The sequence below is a fragment of the Aptenodytes forsteri genome, unplaced genomic scaffold, assembly GCF_000699145.1.
Source record: "Aptenodytes forsteri isolate BGI_AS27 unplaced genomic scaffold, ASM69914v1 Scaffold2, whole genome shotgun sequence".
Classification (NCBI taxonomy): domain Eukaryota; kingdom Metazoa; phylum Chordata; class Aves; order Sphenisciformes; family Spheniscidae; genus Aptenodytes; species Aptenodytes forsteri.
Window position 1 is genome coordinate 19,143,768 of NW_008795695.1, and position 20,007 is coordinate 19,163,774.

At 36.2% G+C, this 20,007-nt stretch overlaps 1 protein-coding gene across 3 annotated transcripts in view; it reads left to right on the plus strand.

The window, feature by feature from the left end:
- Positions 1-20,007, plus strand: part of DMD (dystrophin) — a 1,230,427-nt gene that overhangs the window by 884,425 nt on the left and 325,995 nt on the right. For all 3 annotated transcript variants that reach the window (XM_009283051.2, XM_009283049.2, XM_009283050.2), the window contains one exon: positions 11,223-11,340. In XM_009283051.2, coding sequence (XP_009281326.1) covers positions 11,223-11,340 — 118 coding nt within the window. The remainder of the gene's footprint in view (positions 1-11,222; positions 11,341-20,007) is intronic.

Below are 20,007 nucleotides of genomic sequence, written 5' to 3' on the forward strand. Positions count from 1 at the left end.
TGTTCGTAGTAAGAGTTCCCCTGGTCTAAACAAGAAATAGCTCCAGTTTTATGCTTAACTTTGTGCTTAAACACTGCTCTCAGTCAGAAATTGATTAAATATATTTAAATTACATTATATCTATGTGATGGAAGGGGAACCAAGTAGGACTGATGCTGGCTTGAGGAAACAGGTGTTGAAAATTCATCTCAGATAAGCTGGCATTATAGATGAGTTGAAATTCAATTCCAAATGTATTTTTAATTTCTCACAGATTCATAGATTGCAAGGTCAGAAAGGATTGATATACTGTTTATGAAACCATAATCCATGGGATTTTACATAGGGATTCCTCTTCCTGCTCTTCAAAGTTGTGTCTACTATCTATTAAAAAAAAAAAATCGTCATGATCTGAATTTACACAATTCTATTAAGAATCTCTTATATTCTTTAGTCATCTGTTCTGATTTTTAAATTGACTTACTACTAAGAATGTACATCTTTTCTGTTTGAACTTTGCTGTCTTCAATTTCCAGCCAATATACTTTTTCAACACTGTTGTTTCCGTAATTAATAATTACTGTATTATCAGAAAACTGTCTTCAGTGGCCCCTAGCATGAGCAAATTTACCCTCTGTAGCAAGCTGTATTGACCAAGGGATGGCACCATAAAATGACAGAAAAGTCTAAAATGAGGCATAATTGCATAACGTAGGTGCCTATCTCCCAGCCTTGACATCCCTGCCCAGCTCTGCTGGTGCTCAGCTCTTAAGTAGTGCCGTTTGCTGTGCTCCTGCAGTTTGGCTTTTGCCTCTGAATAGAAGCTCTCTCAACCTGCTCTGCAGCAAATTAAAATCCAGTACCCATCTTCGGAGTAAGCCCTCCTTCACCTGCCTCCCATGAATATGTGCTTTAATCTACCAGGTGTTCTCCATCAGCATATTGAAAGGGTATTCACTGGAAATGCAGGAGGAAGAGCTGCTGCCTTTTTCTTTTCCTTTGTACAATTTCTAGTGGATAAGGCATCCATCCAGGCAGTGAGTCACCTGCTTTCAGTGTCTTTCTTATCTCCCACTTTTCAGAAATGTCCCTTACACCAGGCTGTTCTGGTCGGTGTTAGTCTTTGCCTCTTCTGTTGAATTGGCACCATTGCTCAGAAAAGAGCTGAGTCCCGGGATAGGGAAGAGAAAGCAAGGACCCGGCCCCTGTCACCAGGACAGCCATCACCTGTGACAAGACAAGGAGTGCTTGTGTATTTTTGCTAGTCACGCAGTGGCTAGGCATCTTTCCACACAGCCTACGCGTGGCTGAGTTCCCTCCTGAGGCATTTACTCTCCACCCACTTTTCACACTACAAAATAACTGGGGGACCTAGCTCAGCTACAGCTCCTACTTTAGCTACATGTAGTGATGCTCAAGTGTGCAGCACTTACACCTGTTTCTCAACCTACCCCATAGCTTCTTACATCATGAAGGGCAAATTATAGTTTTTGAGTGTTAAATACGGTATTTTCAAAAGACTGGTGTCTCTGTGACACTACCAAGACAAGATGGTATTAATAATTTACTAACTCCTGCTGGCAATTGAGAACTTAAGATTTCCCCTCTGAAATTAGTTATAAAGGTAAGTCTTGCCCAGTCCAGACTTTCAGTAACCCATTTTTACAGTACACCACTGTGTGGAGATTATTGAAGACAAAAGTCTGTTAAATGAAATATTTTTCCTGGACTTGCAATATCCAGATTATATACATTTCCTTCCTTCCTTCACTGGTAATGAAATATGAACAACATCAGAATTTTTCAGGTTTCTACCTTTACCTTCTGTGTTATTGTTGGCCTTAATTAAGTATATAGTTACAGAAATATGGGGGAATAAAAACTAGAAGTCAAAGAAACAAAAACAAGCGCAACAAAAAAGAAAGGCAGAAGTATAGCTCTAGGAGTAAAACCTTTCTGGTTTAGGTTTAGGTACCAAAACTAGGCTTGTTACTTTGTATGGTTCTCATCTTTCAGAATGATAATGAGATATGAATAAAGATAAGGATCCAAGTTACTAGATTTGGACTAAAGTTATTCCAGAGTTATTCCAACATTTCTTATCAGACGTGGCAAATAAGAAACACCTTCCCCCCCACTACCCCCTACACACACATTCACAGAGCTAAATAATATTAAGTTCACTGTGAGAAACAAGTGGTGTAACAGCTTTTGTTTTCTTTTTCAAAAGCAAACCCCAACAAACCAGATGAAATCCTCTTTCTTCATTTTACCTTATCCTTGAGAAAAATATCTAGTGTCATAAGGTACTAAAGAAAAACTTATCTGGCAAATGATGCTGTGCCAATCCATTTTATTCTTCTTAATTGTTATCCAATTGCTATTACTGGAGAAAACTTCCAGTAAAAGTAATCAAAGATTTCCAGAGGCTCTAGCAGAAACTGAGGAAGTCATTCTGTGGTTTTTTCAGAGCATAAAATTGATTCAGGCTAATCTTTTCCCTATAAAAATTGATAATTTGGGGAGCATCTTTAGTCGATAATTGGAACATCTTGTCAAGCTGTTAGCTTTCCTTCTCCATGAAAATATGTTAGTTGTTTTCTTAAATTTAAAAAAAGGATAACTCAAAATACCTGTTTATTTTGCTTATATTCATAATATAATATTATGTCTACTCCATACTGTTTTATGCAAGGTGAACATATCTTCTGTTCAAAAATGTGATAAGGTAAAGAACCTATAACTTTGCTTTTGAAGTGCATTGACAAGTACATTTTTCACTGGATCAGTCTCAGATAAAAGAAGTTCACTACCACCATCATCCGAAAAAACAGTAAAGAAAAACATAAAGCTGCAGCTTTGAGAAACAGAACAGCTGTCCTCAGTTTTGTTGGTAATACGCATCTGTAAGTGCAGTGGAAAATTCCTTAATCTGAAAATCGTTAGTTATATAGGAGAAATAAAATAGTAAATTTTGCAAATTCACATTCCACAAATGGTAGCTACGTGCTGAGAGACTTTGGTTCGGCCAACTAGTATAGAAACTGGGGAAGCTCTCTAGCTCCTAACACTCGTTCCCATCCATTAAGTTATTTAGTGTGATTGTCTGAAAGGACATAAGATACCCTGGAATAGTTTTGCCTGATTGTTTAGATGCTCATACTTTATTGCAAACAAAAGTAGTATTGAACAGCCGCATTGCGTGGGGGCAAAAGGCTGTAATTTTATACACAGTTCACATATACTCAGATTTTCTGTTAGAGGTGTAATCCTGTTTCAGTCTTGAGTTCTTACAAGTGATTTATCACCATGTTCCTCTAGGTGAATGGATCTCATTACAGCCAAACACCCAAATCTTTAAATGTTGTTCCACTTGTTACAGACATATCTTTAGCTTTGTTCCTTTTTTCTGGCAATGAGTATAATAGTGTTAGTTCCTTTTATCTGAGAGCGATTCATTCACAAACCATGTTAAGCTGTAATCTTTTCCTAGTCTCCTCTACATCTTCTCTCCATCCTGCCCACTGGATGGACTCCAGTGCAGTCGATCAAGACATCTCAGTTAGAATGATCAAGCTGCTGGTGGTTTGACCCTCTGCCTGGATATGCACCATATGTGCAAAATAGTGTAGACAGCACGCTTCCTATGTAGTGTCCCTCTGTTCAGTGCTTGTTTTCCCATAGATGGTGTCTGAGATAGTTGCCAGTGTTCATCAATTTTGAACGTTACTACGCATTATTGTAAGAATGACACAGTCTGTCAAAAAATATCTGGGGATCTTATTTAGCACATAGTAGCTAAGCTTCCCAAACTACTTCACATTCCTGAAGACTCTGGATTTTTGTTTACCAATTATCCAGGAAAAGTTGGAAATTCAACCACTTCTGCTGCAGTCCTGCCTTACTCCATGTATTGTAGTGTAAGGTGCCATAGTAGATGGCGTCATTTTTTAGATGCTTATTTTTAGTATAGCATTCTTGCAACTCCTTGTGATATTGCAGGTTCCTTGGACCATGTGGACAACTTGCCTACTTTCTGTATCTTAAACACATCTTTTCTGGGATACCAGCATAAAGGGGAGGTACTGAGTTACAGGTTAGCTCAGCGAAAACATGCCATTGTAAATGCCACTAAACACACAGAAAAACTTTGCAAAGATTTTGGAAATATTTGCCCTTCTTTATATATTATTTTTCTTCTGAAAAGGAGTGGGTTCAGAAAGTCCAATTTTAGCAAGGTGAAGCTTCTCTTGTCTCATCGAGCTCCTTTGGTCACTTCCTTCATCTTGAGTTGGTATAAACTGATCCCCTTGTGACAGATTTTTTCTCTTTCTTTTTTATTGTTGACAACAAGTAATAGTTGGTATGAATATTTTAAATGAGTGTGAAATGTCTACAGCATTATTAGTTCATATCACATACCCAAATTTAGTCTTACTTAACTTCACATCTGGGTAGCTTGCCTCTAACATGCATTAATTGGAGATCCCTCTACAAGAGATCTAGTGCATTGCATCCTTACATCTCTGCAGCCTATTTTCCTAGTCTGAAAATCTTTTCAGCTGCAGGCTGAACTTTTGTTTGCTTCCACCTTTTTATTTCTAAGGCTAGGGCACATCCTGCCTTCCTGGACCTGCTTCAAATTGTATTACCTTTGTCTTGCAACCTGTGTGTGTGCCACCTTTTTCCTAGTGTCAGTACCTAATTTGGTGGTCTATGAGGATGGTAAGAAACATCTCAGTGGGCCTTGGCTGACTTTTAGCCTCTCAGGAAATCTCATTCTTGTATCTTTCTTGTGACTCTGACCCATGCTGCACATACTTTTCCTTGCTGACTACCCCATTTGTGGATAAGTAGAAGGGTATCTGCCTCCTGCAGTTCTGGAGCAGTATAATTGATTTCCATGTGAACTCAGATTTTTAAGCTTTTATTCTCTTCTACAGTTCAGTCACCTTTCCTTAGAGACCTTGCAATACCTGCTCCCAAAGTCCTTTTCTATAGACAAATGGGGAGCAGGAGAGGAAGAGAGAGGGTGAGAGTTATCCCAGCTCCAGCCATCACCATCACCTTACATTGTTGGCCAAAGCATGGAGATTCAAATTAAGTACTCCCCATTCTGCTTGGTTTGGTTAGTGTACATCAACAGCATGGTGCACTTTTCGCTGTCATAACTTCCTAGTATGAACCAGAATTCATAAGCTGTACAGGAACAGTCCTCAGACATTTCCAATGCCACCAACATAATTTGTTGAGTGACCACCACAAAAAACATACAAAAAGTTCTATGATGCTTTTTCATGCATCTAGTGAGAGACCTGATAAGCTGTCACTGGTGGCTTTTCCACAGCATCGCTGATGGAGCTGATGTATTCACTAAGACAGTGATGAGAGCTACTTAGGCAGTTCTTGAGTGGGCCCTAAGTGGGCATGAAAATATGTGCTTATGAAAACTTAGGCTGCATAAATCACTCAGGCAAAAACAAATCATAGTGTCCAGTCTGTTAATGTTTTGATTTCACTGACAGGTACCAATCAGCTAGCAACACTGCTAAATAGTAACTCTAGACCTTCTTATTTTCCTAAAATTATACGTGCTTTGGAGGGAAAACACAAAACAGCTAATAGCCAAAACAAAAGTTGTTTTAAAAAGAAAACTCCACTGCATTATATTACTTTCATTATTTCATAATTTTATGTTTAAATGTAGAGAGTATGTAAATGATCATTTTCTCTCATATTCCCTTCCTGCTTAGTGACAAGAAAACAAATTCAAATTGTGCTTGGGAGGAATAACTTAACAAAGCCAATTTTATTATGCAGATGAATTGTAGGTGTTGCATATATGCATTTTCTGAAATTGTTAGCAAGCTTTTTTCCAAAGCTTTCTCTCTTTCTAGGTATGTATATAACACGTTATATTTAGAGAATCAACCAGCCTTAAGAAACTCAGTTGTTTTAAGTAAAAGTTGTCATGGCTATACATTTTGCTCAGGAAGTAATTGCTTCATTTTTTTGTTTAAATTTAAGGTTTAGAGTCTAAAGTTTTTCAAAAGATGAGCAAATCATTTCCTCAACAACTGTTTAATGGAATTATGCTTTTTCTAAGAATATCATGGTGAGTTTGGAGGAGTGAATAGGTTCATAAGAAGAAAACTATATGTTCCTTCTCTCTTACATTCCCATATTAATCATTCAATTGTGCTTTTGTGGCCCACTGCTTCATTTCATTAAACAAGGTTGGGGGTGGGCCAAAATAAACCATCCCAAACAGCTGGGAAGTTTTAGTCTTCAGCCATGGGTTGTTTATGACAAAATGGTGCTTCCAGTTTGCTCTTAATATGCAAGGTCTTCTCTAAATCTCCTTTTTGACCAAACATCATTTTTTGGATCACTCACTGCTAGTGTTCTTACCTAGTAAAAAGCAGTATAAAATAGATAGCAAACTGTATTCGACTGGTAGCATGTAAATACACAGAAAAATTGTGAGGACATGGTAGTCATTACTACTACAGAGGACTCCTCAGTTAAACACTATAAAGGAATTGTGGGACCTATTTTACCCAATAATCTTTCATTTTTTTATGGCATTTTAACTTCTTTTTTTTCAGAGACGTTTTTCCACTTAGGAATGTAAAACGGTTACGAAGTAGACCCAGAGCCTTTTTGAAGAAGCATACAGACTGAGGCACAATCATGTATAATGCTGCAGAACAGCAACCTTAACTCTCATTTACATGTTTGAAGTTCAGCAATGGGAGATGAAATGTCCTGGCTTTGGTGTGAGAAGTTGCTTCTGATATTAAAGAGCAAACACCCCTAATCAGCACTAGTAAATGATTAGTTGAATGTTAAGACTTGGTACCATCATGGAATTCAGATATTCCAGTTTAATAATGCTTGCCATAAAGTCAGGAAAAAAGAAAAAAAGGTTGGATAGATTTTAAAGATCCTATCTTTTATATAAACTACTACACACATGGCTAGAGTGACAAGTATGCAGGCTGTAGCATGCTGTACGTTATAAAGCTAGAGAATATTTTAATTCTCAGTCTCAAACGTTGCAGTCCCACCAAGAATTTGTCACACTTCACCTGTTTCAGTTTTTCAGTTTACTTTTTAGCAATTTTTATACAAGTTATTTCAGTTGCTGACTTAAACAATTTGTTCCATATCTCAACCCCCATTTTGTGTAAAGAAATCATAAAAGTTAGGAACCTGAAAATTGGATTTTTCTTTTGAGCAGCTGCTGTCCACAAATGTGGAAAGATTGTTAAAAGTGAATAGCATCACTTTCTAACAAACTGTAGGCAGGTTTGATGACTGAATCTCATCTTTCCATTACTGTGCTGTCACCAAGCATTATTATGTTGGCACTCCTAGATATATGGAAGAAAAAGAAAAGCTCTTTTGGGGTTTAAAGCTGTATTTGTACAGCCATGGATGTCAGTGGTCCTTCTTCATTGTTGACCTACTCATGTTGAACTACATTTATTATTAAACACAAATTTCTTGATTAAAATGTGGTCTGTAATATTTTGCAGAATACATTATTGTAGCTTTACAGAGCACTAGGTAAATGAGAGTAAAGGGAAATTATATGCACAAGAACACAAGTGTTTATTAAAAAAAAAAACCTTTTAGTGTAGCTGATTCCCTAAGTCTTTGTACCTGTGCTTTTGGTGGCCTGATGGGGACTAGATAGATTTCTGTTTAATTTATTTTGAAAATCCTTTCATAATACTTTTATTTCTGTATTACCCATTTTTACATAGCACATTTGTTTCAGTGTGCTGACATTCCGAATCAGAGGCATCTGGTCTGTTGCATCTGCTGTGCCTCAACCAGGGTGCGACTATTAACGAGTTTTTCTTCCCATGGCTGTTGTAACAACATCTTCTGACTGTTTCCACTTAGTTTTCTGTTGAGGATCCAGTTTTACAATGTTAAATATTTGGCTGAATTTGTAAAAGTTTTAAAAAGTATCTCCATATATGAATTGCTTCTGATTTTGCTTTGGGTTTTGGTTTTTTTTTGTTTATTTGTTTGTTTTAGATAATTTCAGCTAATACTTTAAAACTATTCATTTATTTTTCCCAAAATCATATTTAGTGGTCTTTTAATATGTATTCATCAAATCACTTATCTTCCTAGAATAATGATTTGTATTTTTGTTACTCACAAAATCAATTTGTATGATTAGTTTATCCAGTCACAGAATATTTTTCTGAATTTGATAATACTTTCAGTGGAGCTCAAGTGTTGCTGTTTACTTTTATGCTACAGGATCACAGGAAGGCTCAGGAATGATGTGTTTTAGTAGCTACTTTTATCCAAGTTTCCATCAGGGTTTGTATGTGTACGTACAATGTAGGTTCCCTGTGGAACATATATTTATTAAGTCTTTTAAGATTGTACCAAGTGGTAAAATTGTACCAATAAACATTGTAACAATTTTACAACAATTTTAATTTATACAATTTCACCGAATAAAAAAGAACATTGTTTGGGTAGGTTTCTCCGACACTTTGTATTAAATCAAAGAAAGAATATATTAATTTGAGGAACATTGTTTTTTCCTTATTCTGAGTGGTTACCTTTCCAAGACTAAGAAAAAACCCCATCTGTTCTATAATTACACATTATTGTCTCCTGACAGGTCCAAGAATCTGTTCATAGTATAAGGGTTTCAAGATGTCCTTCTTGACCTTTCAAAAATACATGTTAGTAGGTCCGGCAGAAAGTAATTTTATTCACATTAAATGGCAGAGGGAAGGATGTTCTCACAGTCTGTATAGGGACGAGATTGTTGTGTTCCTGAGGAAACAGCAGAGCTAGCAAGACTCACTTTAAAGAGGCATTGCTAGTTTTCCTGAGTGTCCAGTTCAGGAATTGCAGATGGGTCTTGTGGGTAAATCATTCTGTACAGCACTTAGGCATACGTCAGTTCCATTCTCTCATTTTGGTACTGAGCAAATCCTTACTGAGCAGTCCTTATCTGTTGCTATGTTTCTTACGAGATTTTGTATAGCAGAAGCTTTCTTCTGTGGTACAAACCTAGCATTTAATGTCTGGTTGGAGACTCAGGCTGGATCGGATAAATCATTCTCCTGTTCAGTATATCAAATATAAAAATTATGTTTAGGACTCTTTAGGGAACGGTTTAGAGTCACTGTTGGTGTAAGACTTTAGAATTACTTCATTTGCTTTTCCTCTTCTAAACTGTTTCTAGGTAGGGGAAGGAGAAAGGGAAATATTACACACAATTATCTGAGCATGTTGTACGTGTTTTAATGTTCCTTCTGCACAGTCCATTTTGGCAATATGTATAATGCAGGTGTTGATAGGCTGCAATGGGACTGCTTTTTCTATTGTAAAATTCATGTCACTCATTAACTTGTCTTCCTAGAAAATGGAGTTTTGAAGGCAAGTAGATATCTAGAGGTAGTAACTGCATCAGTAGATTTTATTTCTTTTTCTTGAGTGCTTTCACTAAGGAGAGACTTCTAATGAGAAATTTGTTCTTCGCTTAATTATGCAAGCTGCTGCTTTAACTGCGTGCCTCTGTATGCAATCCAATCAGTATACAAGTGAAAAAAACTGTCGAAACTTTTGGGTATGAGTTTAGAAAGCCAGTTATAAGATTTTCAAAGAGCTTCTGATACAGAAGTTAAAGGCAAGAATTTCACAGGGTGTAGCTAGATGTGTATCTTGAAAATTACCTGTTTTCTAAAGAGTTTGTAGCTGAACAAAAATGAAACTATGTGGAGCTTTTAGCTTGCTTTTGGTGATACATGCTGTAGTTACTGGAAGTGATATTCTCATTCACTTTTGTTAATCATCTCATTGAACAGAAAATGATACTAGGCCTTTACCTGTCACCTTCAACTTGGTGAAACTGTGTAACTCTAATCTCAGGTTGGAGGGCCAAATTTAAGATCAGACTCCACAGGTCTTTTCCATCCAGTACAGTCAGTGAATAACAGCTTGTTAAAATAAAGTATGATTATTTAGAATAAAAACATTTTAAGGGGGGGAGAGACTTTTAAGACAATAAAATACTCAAGACACATAGTCAACAGCCAGGTGAGCATCCTAACAGATTATCTAACCACTGTTCACATAAAAAGCCTGAAAAATAAAAATCCTCCACTGACCTTTGTTGTCAGCTCGATAGCTCATGTACTATACCTACTAGCTATCTGACAGCATACTGTTCTGTTCTGGTGGCTCAAAATTGTGGGCAGAAAAAAGTCATTTGTTCATAATTTGGTAATAAATATTGCTACTGCCAACTCCTAAGACTGGGAAATCTAATGAGCATCTTTTCTGGAAGCTACACAATAGGGACTTGAAGTTGCTAGATTTGGTCAATGTCTTTTAAATACATGCTTGGATGCTTCTTATCTGGGAAACTGTTGAACTGATTCCTTGTTTGCTCTTCCCTAATCCTTCAAAATAAATTAAACTAATATATGCATAATTCTTATATGCCTTACTTTCCTTGAGTTCTCATTTTCATTATATCTAAAGCTATTGTATTTTAGTTTTTATTACCTCCGAAAGACCACGAGTCATTATTCTGAAGCCCATCTTTTTCCCTATGAGAAACTCTAGATCCACTTCTTACTTTCTAGTCAGATTGCCTGGGCTTTATGTATCTCCTTGATGAACATATAAATTAATGTGAGTGTTAATTACTTTTCTGCTAAATAAGGTGTCAGGACAGAAAAAGCAACATTAACAGTCTTTCTCTGGCTTTAAACCAATAGATAGTAATTAAACAGTCTTAAAATATGAAGAAACAAACATTATTAACTAGACTTCATGAGTTATTAGGAAAATCCTGCCTAATCTGGTAAGAATGTAAACCGCTGTATCTTTTTTAAAATACACTGTAAAATCTAAGTGCATATAGAAGAATAGTATCCTTCCATAGCTTTACAGAGGAAAATAGCTTACCCTTGCATAATTTGATGAGTTAAAAAATGAAGAATGACTGTAATTTTATATCTAGTCTAATAGGTTCTTTTAAAATTACTATTACAAGTTATACTTGGTATTTTTATGTTAAGAATAACAACAATATTTGGAAAGTCTAGATCAAATTCTTCATATTATTTGAAACAGCAAACAATATTTCTGCTTTAAATCAAGGCGGCACAAAAAAAGTCCCTATACATGGTCTTCTCAACAGCTCTACATGCTTTTTTCTTTGTTTTATTTTTGTATTTCTGTGCAACTAGGCAATACTACAGGATCTGGAGCAAAGACGTCCCCAACTGGATGAACTAATAACTGCAGCACAAAATCTAAAAAACAAGACAAGCAATCAAGAGGCCAGAACAATAATTACTGACCGCAGTAAGTGGTGATTCTGCTATCATATGATGTTTCAGCAAATATGGAAAATGTTGTAACACCTGATAAGCATAGCATTTTTGAGATACTTTATGCATTTACCATGAGAAGGAGAGTTCCATCAGGAGACAGTTCCCACAGAGGTTTTCCAAATTGCATATAGAAGAAATGGAAGTGAAAGTCAGTGATCATATATTTCAAATTTTTCACCTTAATTTCATATCGCTTGTCTTCATAGTGGAAGCACATTGTAGAAAATATAGAATGTGATCGCTATAGGTGATGAAATACATTTATTCTTAAACAAGGAGGAAAAAGAAAGAATTCATAGAGTATAGCCACAGGCTTGTAAGAAGATTTCAATTCCTGCCTCTGTAGTACAGCTGCAGCCTCTTCTTTCATCTCCCCTCAGCTGACGCACAAGTCAGATGATGCCCTGTATTAGTCTGTATTAGTTCTTTAGTTCTGGTTTCCCTTTCCAGAATTAACCAACTAGCTGTGTCTAAGGTGGAAAAATTAGTAGATTAAGTTTTAGAAGAAGTCTATAGAAGATGTAGTCTTGTCACCCTTGGATGCTTGCATGTCCTTATGCCCTTCACTATAGGATGAAACACAGTCTCAAGGTCGTGCTATAAAAGCAGCCCTCTGTGGTGGACTGTTATATATCTTCCGTTATTATTTTGAGCGCTCAGGACTAAAAACTACAAACAATGAATTTCTTATGGTCCTAGAGATCCCCTGTGGAGCTTAGAGAAGACCCAGGCCAAATGCTTTGCATGTGGACACAGCCAATTCACTTTAGGTGGATGCAAACCGTTCTGTACATCTTGGCCTGGAGACCAGGGATTGCTCCCTGAAACCGACGACTGTGAAGGTCTATACATAGGCTAAACTTCTCTACCCCCATAATTAATATATATATATATAGACACACACACACACATACATATTACCTCTTTCTTTTTATTCCATCAGGTAAATACTTTCCATAATATGTCAAAATCACATTGCATGTTTGGACTGCATTGTTGTTAGTAGCAGATACAGATACTATTTAGACTATAGCCTATGTGAAATAACATTGTTTAACTGCTATTCTCTTCCTGGCCTTGAAACATATTACTGAGAGAGAGAGAAGCTATATTTGTCTTATTTGAAATTTAAGAAGAAATGGATAGTGTTTAGATATTACATAAGTACCTGTTTCTGTTTGACATGCAAATTAATTTTAGAATCACATACTCAGTTGAATTCAGATGCAGCGTGTACATATACCTTAACTTTACAGCGCTTATTCAAAGCCAACATATGTAGTACTCCCATCAGTATTTTCTAGGATGTTTTAATTTTTAATTCTGAGACAAGTCTTCTGAAGATAAGAATTGTAGACTTTCCATGAAATGCAAACATAATTCCTATATGCCCTCATGTGAATTGTATGCATGACTAAATTTTGTTCTGTTGGAAAACTGCACTTCACTTTAAGTGAAATTGCCTTCTAAGATAGATTAAATGCTTCTTTCTCATACAGCAAAAAAAAAAGCAAGCAAGCTATCAGACTGTAAATCATGAATGAGTATGTGGTAACCCAACTATATTAAAGCTTGCATCTGTGGCTAGCAGTGTGGTGAATATATTTTACATGCTGATTTTTTAGTTTTTATCTATAAGAATTCCCAAAATGATTAGCTGGTTTTGAACTTAAAGTATAGAGGATTCATTTTTGCTGTGATTTAGCAATTAATTTTCTATGCTGAAACTGTCAATATCCTTGACTGCATAAGTGCAGCTTATGATGCAGTAGATACAGGTCATGCCCCTTTATGTTCTTTCAAGTACATCTTGCTGTAGCATAGAATCTTCTAACATCATCCTGTTGTTGCTAATGAAATCATTTTAAAGTAAACAAAATATTTATTGTCAGAAATATACAGGGTCCGCGTTTCTGTAATGGAGGGAGATAAAGTATGATCAGGGCCGTTTTTGATCCAGTCTTCTGAGGCAGCAAACTAGAGTCATGAGGATTTTTTCATGCTTAGTTAGTTTACATTTGTATAACTGTAGGTAGTGCTCAACACTATTCAAGAGGTATTTATTACTTTTGAATTTTAAGGAGATCATGATATATCTAGGGGAAAAGAAATGCTAGGACTTTAGAATGTGACACATAAGGTTTTTCCGAATATATGCCAAATGTGGCATACTGTCACCTAAGTACTTCTTTAAAATAACAATAGTAATTTTATATTTTTAAGTGTATGATTTTTTTTTCCTGCGGTATGTTGTATGAAGAAGATGGAGATTGCTCTGTCTGGTTTGAATTAGGCCTGCTAAATAGCTGTATAGACAGGATCCACTTGTTCTTGCTGCAGCTACCATGGGGGTAGTTCACTGCTCCCACCCCTTCACAGTGCTATGCTGTCCTGAACATAGGAAGACTCTCCTTATCCCCAGCACAGCTGGGGTGCTCTCTAACTGTGTGCTCTCTAACACAGCTCCTCTGAAGCCCGCCGTGCTGTACAGTGCTCCCACCTAGTGCAGTTGTTTTGCCTTGCAATCCAGCACATACTGAGCCTAGTCTACTGCACCCGGTGTGTTGTCCCCAAGTCCATCCCTGGGAATCTTGCTCGCAGCCAGAGCTGAACCTTGGAGTGGTGAACCTGCTCCAGGTGCTAAGGCCTGCACGTTCCCCACAGCCCTAGAGGGTGTCCCCTCCATTATACTTGGAGCTTGCACCAGAGTCCTGCTGCAAGTCCTCCCTGACTACCTTACCCGCAGACTGTTTCCCACTTACTGTGTTTTTTTCCCTCTTCATGAATACAAATAGGTTACCATGGTTATGTCTTAGCAGTTATGAGTACTGATTCAAATCTATCCAGTTTCATGACCTGAGCATCAGCACTGTGCCATTCATGCTCCTCTGCAGCAGCTGTGTACCACTCTCACATGCAGCCTTCTGTAATGTCACACTATCGGGTGCCAAGTGCATCGGATCCCATCATGAAGGAAAGGGAGTGCAGGGCTGTGCTGCGCTGGTCTGTCACGTAGGAGCTGATAGACTCAACTATATCTAGTGCACGACCTCTTCCCGGGCTGAAGCACGGGATCTCACACTTAGAAAAGTAAAAAGCTGAGAAGATGAGCTAATTTGCATGAATATGCTGTTCATTGTCTTTTGCTATTAAGGTGCTAGTAAAAAAACCCAACATAATCATCTGGCCAATATCACTGAACAGGTATATTATAAATACTAAATGAGACTCATAGCTACGGTACAAGATAACTGCATTCTTCGTCACAGGATGGGTCAGTGTGCCATCAACTGGAATTAAAACCCCGAAGGTTCTGGCTTCTGTGCTAACATTGGTAACTCTTAAGTCATTCTGCTTGCAGAAATATGTATATTATGCTCGTTAAAGTCTAACTTTGAACTATATTTAGAAGCCATTATTGCCTTTGAAAGTATTTATAAAAACAAACAAGGTAATCTCTATGAAGAACTGCAAAAGGTCAATGACCATGAGATTATTTTTCAACAGAATTGTCATAGTATTGCGTAGGTTTAGTCTTTCTTTAGGAAATAAAACCAGAAATTACAGATAAGCTCATACAATTGAATTATTTCCTTTGAACCTTTTTTCCCCACCCTTACTTCATGATCTGTGTGAAATTGCAGGAGCTATACTACGTAAAAAGTACTTGACTCTATAAAGTAAAGGTTGTGTTATGTTTACGTAATGTTATACTCAAATCTCTGTTTATTCAATGTAAATCATAGTTTGTTTACAACTTATACATTAAAGAATACATAAGAATAATAGTTACATTTAGTTACTATTAGTTACATAGTTACATTTTATTGAGGAAGAATTGTGGGAAAAAGCAAGATACCTCTCTGCTCTTTTAAAGCCCTCAATAAACCATTCTATTCTAACAGAACCATATGCTGTACAATAACGTTTTTCTCTACATAATGCATCACAGATCCAAAACACTTTGCTTTACTGCTGATGAAAATGTTGTTTCTTTAAATTGAATGAGTTTATAAGCAACTTTGAATATAATAAAGTAATTAAACTTTGAGAATTCCTTTTATTTTCCATCAGTTCCTATGGATAGAATACATAAAGCCGGTAACAAGTCAATATAGAAACAGACTGAGAGATAATAAAACCAAATTTACAGTCTTGGAATCAGAAATACCAAAGTAATTACAAAGGCTATGTTAGATCTTGCTAGATCCTGGGCATGTAAGAAACTTTAAATAGCAGGCCTTCCTACTGTTGTGTTCACACACATGCAAAAGATAACAGTGAATACGCTTTCTGTGGTTTTACTTTGCTAGTAATTTACATCCCAATTTTGTAATGCGGTTTCTGGCTGTGTAAGTGATAGAGGAGGGATGAAAATGAATATTTATAGAACTCTGTGAAGAAATAATCTCTTCCTGACCAAAGAATCTCCCTTTCAAGATTATAAGAAGCCAAAGTAACACACATCTTTCTTCAGCGATTGTGTGAAATGTAGTGAACTCTCAAAATATCACTTGAGAGGTTAATTAAGTTCTATTACATTAAATACATAAATAAGAGCAATAAATACAAGCATTTCAATGAAGACTATTTTGATCAAGAATTACACATTGGGACCAAATGATTCCTTTTGAAATTTTATTTGGCAGTTTTTAAAACCAAGTCCACAAATGTATGAATAATTTATAGAGGATGTCTTCAGAAGAGTTATTTTGGTTTTGTGGTTTGTTTTTTGTTTGTTTGTTTGTTTGTTTGTTTAAAAGAAAAGCTATGTGTTATAATTGGTTGTTAGGAGAGCTACGCTTGAACTAATCTGAAAAGAGTCTGAGTGTCCCTGTGCCACTCCATAAAAATGCCTTTATTGAATAGTTTGCTGTATTCGACAGTTTTATGGCAAAATCATCAACTTGTCATCACTTTCACAACAAAATGTATGGAAACTCCCCAGTGAATTACAGCTGTACTGTTGTTCTCGACATCCTAAAAAAATAGCCATCTCCATTGTACTGCCATCCATGTGGTTTTCTCTTAGAGCTATTGCATACAAATAAAGTTTACCACTTGAAAAAAAAAATTCATACAATCTGGAATTTGTCATCCAGTAGTAAAACTCCTAGTTACCACGACTGTAAAAGAAAAGCATAAGAGAAAACTGTACTTGTATACAGTTTGCCCAGTTATCTTGTTGATATTTTTAAGCTGAATTATTGAATAAACCCCAGTATTCCATTCTCTGGATTCCACGTATTTCAAGAACTTCTCAAGAACCTGAGTAATAGCTTTCCTATGTCATAAAGATGCAAAGTTTATTAATCATCCTGATGTACTTCTTTACAGCAGAAACCTTGTTTTTCCTATGAGAAATCTATGCCATGGAAATGAAGGAAGGGAGAAACCATTTGCTGTTAAAGAAACATCAATAACAAGATAAAACTATAGCTTTGAAAGGGATAGCGTGTTACTGAGAAGAGTACCGCATTTGAAAGTCATTTTGGAACACTGGGACAGTTGCCCTTTAAGAACGGGAAATAACATGCCCCAGAAATGTCTGAGTGATCGGGGAATTACAGTTATATATCATTTCTCAGGCTATATATACTAGAAGTATATGGCTCAGTGGGCAAAGGGCAAGATCTAAACCGCCTACTTCAGGTGTTGTAGTGCTCCGAAAAAGGATGTGAGACTACAAGGTGACCTTCCTCCATTTTTGGTTATATTCTTGAGTAAAAGTGGCATGGCTTTTTTGATAGCCCCAGAGCTGCTATGTGTATTAGGTGATATCAGAGCTGGTGGCTGTGTTAGGCTTGCTCAGAGCTCACTTACCTTGTCAAGCCTGTGAAGAGAGTTAGATAATTACTAAACTTTGTGTTGTGTGATAATTCAGGTGGAATGTATCTGGCTAGTTCTAGAATAGGTACTTCTAAATAGATAGGAACGTTCTCCTAAGTTTTATGTTCCTAGAAATCAGTCTGTGTTGGAGAATAGGCACCCTGGATTGCTGTGTTGGATAAAGGCACTTAATTTTGCCCAAATCGTGTTAGTAAAATTTTGTCATCTACCCTCCAAAAAAGCTAGGAGAGCAGAATTGTTGACCAAATCTCTCCTCAGGAAAATATGACCACATATTCTGCAATTTACTCTGCTGTTCTTAAATTGTTTGAAGACTGAGGTGATAAAGGTGATTTTAGTAAAAGGACCAAAGCATGTAAAACTTCGGCCCCCCCAAACTTCAACCTACCCAGTCACTAATTAGATGAAAGTAACTGTTGCCCAGAACCACGAGCAGACAAGAAATGACAGAAAGTCTTGTTTACAGGCTATCAGCAGGCAATTCCTTTCCCCAAGTACCGTTGTCTGCTCTCCTGCTAAGAGAAGTCCTACTAATAGTGTTGTTAGGGGCATCTTTTCCTTCTTTTATGCTCAAGCGGAGCATATTTTAACAGACTAGTTTTATGTAACTACCTGCATTTGTTCTTAATGTCTTTGTGAAAATCTTTAACACTCATAGAAATCTGCATGCATATATCAATTTGAAGGAGCTTTCGCTTTTTAGATTAACGAGACCAGTGTCTCAGTAGCTTCAGAAAGAAGCAAATTTACTTGCAAAAGTGTTATAAGCAAAATGTAAAAGGAAGGTAAGGAACTGCCACACAGGATGAGATTGCAGGTCCTACTAATTTACTCTTGTTGTCTCAGAAATTGTTAGTATTATGTCCTTCTGAAGAATAAAGAATTCAATAGTATGCAAATGTGAAGTAAATTGAGAGTACTTCTCAGGATACTAAGTCTTTCTTTCATATCTTAAACAATTGGAGAAGTTTAACATAATTTTTTGAAACATTTAACTGACTAAAACTGCCAAGAAATGGTAGTTCTTCAGGAAAGCAAGCACTGAGTTATTTTAGAGTTTTCAACATATTTAATAGTATCTCATGTGAGACTTCCTATTTACAGTGTTACAGCAAAAAGTCTGGTTTTAATTACATTGGATTTCAAAATTGAATTCAACCTCATTTTACAAATGTTAATTAACATTTGTATAAAATGAATTAAAATCTGAAAATAATAAATGCTGAAGAGTTTTGACTTATATCTTGTCAGTGGTAGAAGAATGTTCCATTGACTTGTGTAGTGGCCAGATAATCAGAAAGGAATTGTTTTTCTCTTTGAGTGATACTGGCAAGATTCAGTTTTCTATGTTAAAATAGTAATGTTAATAATTTGCCATTAAAAATATTTGTATCACTTATACCATGCTTGTGGCCCATCTCCATTGCAAGTAAATATCCAAAATGATCAAGCTCCAAAAGTGAAAAAGAGGGAAAAAACCTGCCTATTATTTATAACTGTATTAACATTCTACACTTTAAGAATTATTTTTCAAAGTTAAAGACTCTTTTTATAAGCAATGTAAATTACCTGTCTACTGATGGAATTTCATCGCTGTGTTTATACAAGGTCCACTTGGGCAATCAATAAAGTTACTGTCTAACCTTAAAATCTGCGAGTGTGTAGTTGCTCAAGATCATGGAAAATTATTTTCTTTTTTCATTCAGATAGGCGATTTCTATTTTCTTGCTGAATGCTAGTACTTGTCCATATGTTTGAAGTCTGAAAGTCTCAAAAGTATTGCATCATATGGTTTGGATGCATTCCCTTTTTTCTTTAAGGGAATTAGAAAGCTCCATTTTTAACAAAAGCACCCATTTACCCAAAAAAGCCTCATTATCTTCCTTCTTTTCTTTCTCTTTATATAGAGTTTTCATATTTTAATTAATAATTTAATTTTAATGGAACTTTTAAATGTTGAAGTTCAGTCAGTTTATACAAGCATCAAGAAATTACTTGTTTTATAATATTAAATTGCCTGGATTTTAGTGATCTTTTTATTGTTTAGTGGGATTGCTTATTTGGGTTTACTTTTTGCCATTCTCTTTGTAAACATTGACATTGCAATGCTGACATTCTTTATTACTTGACTTGATGTTATCACATATCTGAATATCTTCTGTCAGAATAGATGTCAATAATTGATTAGAAAGTAATTTGGATTTTGCATTTGCTTTTAGATTTGGGCACAATGACAGAATTTAATGAGCAGCTAGGACTTTTGGGACTCATGAGATTTTCATAGACGTTTTATCTGGTGGAAAAACTTTGATGTACAGAAGTTACCAGGAACTGTGCTGTTGGACATCTGCTGCCATCTGTATCAAAAACATTTCATCGATTTTTTCACAGTTACACATACTTGTTGCATCTACATGTTTGTACTTAGTCCTTTGTATTTTGCAGGTGATTTAATAACCTAGAAAAACACTGAAAACCTAACCTTTCATATTTACAAATATGAAAAATGTTTAAAAGGTGCAATGCAGCATTATGAAAAGACACCTGAGCTACCTCTGAGACTAAAAGCTGTCTAGGCTGTTGGCTGGGGATTTTGCTCAGGACGGCAGGGGCGGAGCCCTCCACTAGCACATAACGATCTGGCAATCTGTAAAAGGACAAACGATCACGCAATCTGGCCGCTGTCGTTAAAGACAACAAAAGAAGTTTTTACAAATATATTAATGACAAGAAGAGAGCCAAGGAGAATCTCCATCCTTTATTGGATGCAAGGGGGAACATTGTCACT